The following is a 7,197-nucleotide window of genomic DNA, read 5'->3' as shown; positions in this document are numbered from 1 at the left end:
GAGGGACAATAGCAGCAGGAACGTAAATAAATGCCTAAATAAAGGTGGGGCGGGACGGCAACTCAACTGTCACGAAATCAAAGATCCGAAAAAGGGAAGTGCTCTTGCTTCTTTTTTTTTTTTTTTTTTTTTTTTTGCCTTTTTATCCCCCTGTGTGTTTTAGTTTTACAAAAAGAAACTTTTTGTTTGTTTGTTTTTTCCCCATCTCTCTCGCTCTCTCTCGCTTATAAATGCTTTATCAAAATGGATTTGATTATCTCTGGGGTCTCCGTACCGCTCCGCGAAGCCGCCCGGCAGCCCCCCGACGGCGCCCTCGCAGCGGAGGGGGCCGGCGGCAGGTCGCTGCTCTTAAATGAACCATAATAATTAAGAAAACAAAACCAAAAGGCATTTCTTTGCAAAGCCGGTCGGGCGGCCGGCGGGAGCGCCGGGTCGTGGCGAGGGAGCGAGGCAAGGCCGAGGTCGGGGAGGCCCCGAGCCTTCCCGCCGCCGGGGAGAGGCGGCCGCCGGGCGGGCCGGGCCGCGGGGGGCAGAGGGGATGCGCGGGGGCGGAGGGGGGGGTGGGGGGGGTGTTTCTCGGCCCACAAACCAGTTTGTTGGCGTCTGATTTCAGATCCTGAGTCGACCCTGGTGAGTCAGGTGGCGGGAGGCGGGGGGCGGGGGCGGGCCGGGGCGGGGGCGCGGGGCGAGGCGGCGGCGGCGGCGGCGGTCTTGGCGCGGGGCGAGGCGTCGGCCATTAGGTGAAGCTCATGGAGACTGTGTGCTCTAGTGCTTTGCGGCGGAGGGAGGCGATGCTGGTTCCCCGCCACACGTCGCTGCTGTCCGGGGAGCTGCAGAGCTGGGGCGAGCCCGTCACGTTGCTGGGGCCGGGCAGGGAGGCGGGCACCATGCCGGGGAAGGCGGGCTGGTAGAGGTGCGACTGCAGCCCGGCGCCGTTGGAGCCCGCCAGGCTGTTGGAGAGGCCCATGGAGTTGGGCGGCGGCCCGGCCGCCAGGCTGCACTGGGAGAGGGACTGCGCCATGGCCTGCTGCCGGCCCAGCGCCGGCGGCAGCGGCAGCTGCGAGACGCCCGGCATGGCGGCGGCGGCCCAGCGGGTGTCGTTGGCGTGGAAGGAGCAGAGGCTGTCGCCCATGGCGGCGGCGGCGGCGGCGGCGGCCGAGGGGAACTGCGGCAGCCCCGGCGTGGGCAGCAGCGTGCCCGGGGCGCGGAAGACGTTGGTGGTCTTCTTGCGCTTCTTCCACTTGGCCCGACGGTTCTGGAACCAGACCTGCGGGCGGCGGGCAGCGACACGCACCGTTAGCCGCGACCCACCCGCCGTGCGGCCGGGGGGCGGCTCGGTGAGACGGGACCCGCCGCTCCCGACCCGGCCGCCGCCCCGTCGCCTGCCGCCCCCCCCCCCGCCCCGCCCCGCCCCGGGTCTCTCCCCCCCCGGCCCTCGTGTCTCCCACGGCCGCTCTTCACACCCGCAGCCCCACGCGTGTCCCCGTCGCGGGTGAACGAAGACGCTGGAAGTTTGCGTAACGAAACCGATCGGTGTCTCCGTCCCGGGACGGAGCCGCCTGCGGCCTCCCTCCCCCGGGGGCAGGCTCCGGCAGAGGAGCCTGGCCTGCCCCCGAAAAAAACCCAATAACACAAACAAAAAATAAAGGACCGGCCCACGGCCCTTGCCCGTGCGTGGAAACGCTGCCGAGCCGGCACCGGAGCGGGGCGCGGCGGGGCGGGGAGCCTTGCCCGGCGCCGCCCGGCTCCCGGTGCAGGAAAGCCTCCCGCATTTGGGGTTTAAAAAAAAATAAAATAAAAAAAAAAGCAAGGTGGTTTAGGTAAGCGGGTGCTCGTGGTGCCGGCAGGGATGACTTGGTGGGTGTCGCCGCACCGCTGCCGAGAGCACCGGGATCGTTGTGCGGGGGGAAAAGCCGGGGCCCCTCCAAATCCGGGCGGGCGCGGTGCCCCGAGCTGCCGGAGCCCGGGGTCTCCTGCCGCGAACCCCGGCTGAGACAGACGGGAGCCCGTCAGCGGGAATGAAGAGCCGTTGGGGAACTAAACGTTATATGAATAATCGAAAAATCGCGTTCAATTATGTTTTAGGGTTAATAGTTAAATTGCGGCTACGAAATCTTTTTATGTTCCATGGTTTACTGGTGTTGTAAAGAATCTCCATCAGGTCTGATCGCCTCAGCTCATAGCTACGCTGCATATGCTTTTAAAACGTGAATGTTTCCAGTTGAAAACTAGTGCATGACAGATTAAAACGCAGGGAAAACCTGGGGGAGATTTTGAAAATGCACACATGACAACTCTAGAAATGTGTTAACCACGAGCGTTTGGCAACTTTGGACTCCTTTTGAAATGCAACTAGCCCCTGAAAATTATTAATACAACAGTGAGAATCTAATGGAGGTTGGAATCTAAAAATCTACCTTGATGATGTCTGCTGTTACAGTAATATAGACATACTGTAAATGTATTTTAAAATATATAGCCCATTTAATTCCCCAGCTATAAATGGGTTAGAGAGAGAGAAGGGGAGACAATATCACTTTTGTTTTTCTTCTTCTTTTTTTTTTTTTTTTTTTCTTTCCCCCCCAGGAGCCGAAGCTTTATGAAGATCTCATTGGAATCCAGCGGATGATTAATGTGAAGATTTGGTAGGAAATCTGGAGAGCTGTATTAAAGCTCAGATCTCAGGTTCATTTCGATCAGCCAGCCGTGAACTCTGGGCCGAATTCATTACACTTTAATAGTGCTGGGAGAGGAAGAAAATGCAATTTCTCATTCCATTAGAAAACTAGAAAATACTCTCAGCTTGTCCCCTATTAAGATGTGGCAGGTGACGGGACCATTGTGGGGGACACGGTCAATGGAATTACAGCACATTATTTTTGTTCGTATAAAATATTGAAAGGCAAGCCTGACTGTGCAGAAGTTATTTCACTGATTTGGTTTTTATGTAAATAAAATATTGAAAGTTAATTAATCCGTGCTAGAGACTAATGATTATGCTTATTATATTGCATTTGATCGCGTAATTTGCATGATTCTCGCATTGCTGCTTAATAAGCCATTCCAGGTTATAAATAATTCTGAAATTGGTTTCTAATAATGGCATGCTATAAAAAGAATGGTTTTATTACACCAGCCTGAAAAGCAGAGCAATATCAGACATGGAATTGGACTCCCGTTTAAGCACCAGCCGCTTTAATAATTATTTAAATGTATCATATACATTAAATATAGATCTAAAATGAGGAAAGAGGTGATTTATCCTAGCATCTAAAACCCTTAAAAACATATACAGCCGCTATAAATTAACTATTTGGAGCATTCCTTAATCAGTGTGGAGCCCACATACTGCAAGAAATGTGTAGGCAATCTGTTAACTATAAAGAAAACTGTAAAGTACTCGTATAAGGACATAAACCAATTACTATTTAATTTAAATTTGGTCAAGGAGCAGTGATACATCGGATTGTGAAGTAAATACATTTTACATAAATTATTTTGCCTTAGATTACATAATGTTAATCATTTTGAAGTGTTAATTAAGAAGGTTATGTTGATCTGATTACTTTTTAAACTACAGAACATTATTGTAAAAAATATTTAAATTGCCACTCTATTAAACCGTTTTATCAGCAGCCTCGAGCTATTAGCATTGGTTTAAGATTATGCCGAGGCCATTAAAACACTTTGTCTTTCTTCCTACGAATTTCTTTGACGTGCTGTTAGAAAATAACTATTTCCATTTTATATTTTATATTTTACTTCATTTACCACACTCCTAATATTGAAATTGGTATCATTAACCTTTGGGAAACCCAATAAAGTTTAATAGACCTCGTTTTCTTTTTTCATAGAGTCAGTTGTCCAATTATATTTTATTTGTGAATCTAATTTCTTTCTTAATTTAAACTAATTATAGCCCTGTGTCGGCTCAGTCCAATTGTTTTACTTTTTAAAAGCAGACGTGCATTTTCTGTCTCGTTCGAGAACGGAGTCGGCTTCCGTTCGTAAAAACGTGCATTTAGGGATTCCTTTTGACCGGCCTGCGTTCGGCCGGGGAGCCCGGGCTTGCCGAGGGGGGTTTGGGCGCCGGCTGCGGCCAAGCGCGGCGGCGTTGCGGGTGCGCTGCGCTGAGCGGGGACGCGCATCCCGCAAGCGCCTCCATTGTGCCGGCTTCCCTTCCTCGGCAGGGACTCGCCCAGAAAGTCCCCAGAATGTCCCTCTGCACACAAAAGCCGCACCTGAGCAGCCTAGCCGTTGGACCCACCTCCCCCTTTTCCAAATTTCGTTTACATTTATTTGACTACATGGTTTCTCATGTGCCTGCGTGCAAATACGTGCATGTCTGCGTGCATAGGTACATATATGTACTTCAGAGAACGAAGCACGCCCTGGGTGTTGAAGTTACTCGCTACCCGTGCCGTCCCCGGGCATTATAAAGGCCAGTACGGGGAAACTCCGAGTCCAAATACAACTGCCTTGTGCCGAAGTGCCTTTTCACCAGCCTGCACGCCTTCCCCCGCCCCTCACCCGGCCCTCCCGGCGGCGGCGGGCTCCGGGGCAGCCCCATCCCGCCGGGCCGCCGGCAGCACCCTGGACAGCGGCCCCGCGCCCCCCGGCCGCCGCCGCCCGCGGCGGGGATCGGGGGCGACTCCCCGGCGGTTTGGGGTCGCCTCTCGGCGCCGGGCGGCGGCGGGGGCTGAGGCTCTGCCCTCTCGGGCTGTGCCTCTTTCCTGCCCCGGGTCGGGCCGTGGAGCAGGGGGAAGCTCCGCCCGCTGCCCGCTCGGGACCCCCGCGCTGCAGGCGGGTAGGGGAGAGGGGGACACCCCGAGGGGACAGCTTGGCGGGTAAGCGGGGCCGGGGGTGCCCGGCTTCAAGACTTCCTGACCAAACTGCTGCTTTCGGGGGTGGGTTTCCTCCCCCGCGTCATCGGGCTGAGGTTTGGGAGCACCCACCCCTCCCGCCCCGTCGTGCCTGGCCTCGCCGCCGGCCGGCCGTGCCGCCGTCGGTGCGCCCGGGGAAGGCGCCGGCGGGGGCGGCACTGCGCGGGGGCGGCCGCTCCTACCTGCACCCGGGACTCGGTGAGGCCGATGCGCAGGGCCAGCTCTTCCCGCATGAAGATGTCCGGGTAGTGGGTCTTGGCGAAGCTCCTCTCCAGCTCGTTGAGCTGCGCCGGCGTGAAGCGGGTGCGGTGCCGCTTCTGCTTCTGCTGCCCCTGCTGCTGCCCAGCCTGGCTGGGGTTCTGGCCGCCCTGCTGGCCTTGCTGCTTGTCGGGGTCTTTGGCGCTGACGGCTAAGGAGCTGGGGTTGGATCCCACCGTGGTGATGTCCTCCCCCGGCAGCAAGGTGGTCCCTTCCACCGTGTCCGAGTTGGGAGCCATGTCTCCCGGGTGTCCCCCCGGATCCGAGCCCCCTACGCCCAGCCGACACTTCACCGCCTCCCGGTGTCCCAGCAGCTCGGCCGCATCTTTCATCCCTGCGGAAGCAAAGGAGCCGCGGTCACTCCCCTGCAGCCGGGCACGTATCCACTGGAGCCGCTTTCCAGCGCACCGAGCCGGCGAGAGGCATCCAGCCACCGCCGCCGCCTCCGCCCCGCCGCCGCCCGCCCGCCCGCCCGCCCGCCCGCCCGCCGCCGGCCCCGCAGCCCGGCTCGGCTCCGCGGCGCGCAGAGCCCCCGGCCCGGCGCAACACGGGCGGGGGAGAGAAAACTTTACACCCAGCAGCTCCTCTTCCTGCTTAAATAACCGGCTCCCTGCCGGGCCTCCCCTTGCGGGACCGAGGGAGGGGAAGGGGGGGAGGGCAAGTTTTGCCGGGTTCAGCCTGGGTTTTCCAGCGCGGCTGGTAAAAGAAAGAGACGGAGAGAAAGGAACAACGGTCGAGCCGCCCCGCTGCCGGCAGCTTTGCCTCCCCGACAGATGTGCGGGGACCTCGGTCACCCTGGCCGATCTTTTCCCCTCTCCTCCCTCCGCTCCTCTAAACAAACGCGTGAATAACCGTAAATAGGGGGGTACAGATATTTCTCTTTTTTTTTTAAAGGAAAAGAAGGAGAGAGAGGAAAGAGAGCAGGCGAGCAGGAAAAGGCCACCCAGAACTCCTCCGTAAATACCATCGAGCTCCTCTGTCCTAAAATAATAATAATAATCATCATCATAGTTACAATGTGTAGGTATGTATATAAAAACAGGGGAGAGAGAAATTAAATGATCCACGACTCGCTGTAGATCTACATACTCCGTAGGTCTCCCTCTCTTCTCTCTCTCTTTTTTTTTTTAATGTTAAATCAAATTAAACTTTAATACAGTACAATTACTTTTAAAGGAATTAGCCCATTTAGATCGCATTAAGGTAAAATAAGGAACAAATTGTCAATTTCCTGCCCCGGCTTCCTCCCCGCTCGCCGCCGCCGCCGGTGCAGCCGCCGCGGGGCGGGGGGGTGCCGGGGGAAACTCACCGAGACGGGCGTCCAGGAGGTCGGCGTGAGACAGCATCGCGCACCGCTCCAGGGCGAAGGCTGTTCCCCCCCAAATTTTAGCGGCCTTAAGTTATTTAAAATAGATATAAGATATAAGATATATATATATATATATATAGATCCCCTAAATGAAAGAAAATTCGGTGTGTGGTTAAAAAGGGGGTCTCTTGCATTATAATGTCCTTTAGAGAGACGGGGAGGTGCTTAACACTTCAATGAACCCGTGAGCAGCTCGGCGCGGGGACCAATCAGGAGGGCAGCCTGCAAATGTCAGCGCCCGGAGCGCCCCGCTCCGCCCGCCCGCCGCCCGCCCGCCGCCGCCGCCGCCGCCGCCGCCCCGGCCTCCCGCCGCCCCGGCCCGCACCGCGCCGCGCCGCGCTCCCGTCCCCTGCTCCGCTCGCCTTCGCCGCCCTCCTTCCCCCTCTCCCCTTCTCTTCCAAATGCACATGTGCCACCCTCCTCCCGCCCCGGGTCACCTCCGGTTTATTCTCTTTTCGCCTTTTTTTTCCTCAGTGCCTCCTCGGAGCGCACCCCGGCAGCCGGCCCGGCCGGGCTCCCGGGGCTGGCTCGCAAGCCCGGCGCCCAGCGCGGGGATGTAAGCGGGTGAGCGCGGGCGGCTGCGCGGCGCGGAGCGGCGCGGGGGCGGGCAGCGCCGGCCCGGCTCGCCGGCCGCCCCGGGGAGCGGGGTCGGGGGCGGCGGCGGCGGAGACCGCGGCCCGGCTCGCC

The 7,197-nt window shown here is 57.5% G+C and overlaps 1 protein-coding gene across 1 annotated transcript; it reads right to left on the bottom strand.

The window, feature by feature from the left end:
* Window positions 1-736: 736 nt before the first annotated feature.
* On the bottom strand, window positions 737-6,487 carry OTP (orthopedia homeobox; the record flags this gene model as incomplete). The annotated part of the gene is made up of 3 exons (XM_082337564.1): window positions 737-1,267; window positions 5,066-5,475; window positions 6,451-6,487. The coding sequence occupies 3 exons, from the start codon at window positions 6,485-6,487 to the stop codon at window positions 737-739; spliced, it is 978 nt and encodes a 325-aa protein (XP_082193690.1).
* Between the last annotated feature and the right edge of the window lie 710 nt (window positions 6,488-7,197).

This window comes from Platalea leucorodia (assembly GCF_965183815.1).
Source record: "Platalea leucorodia genome assembly, chromosome: Z".
NCBI lineage: Eukaryota > Metazoa > Chordata > Aves > Pelecaniformes > Threskiornithidae > Platalea > Platalea leucorodia.
The sequence above is the reverse complement of the archived record's forward strand: the minus strand, read 5'-3'. Positions and strand labels throughout refer to the sequence as shown.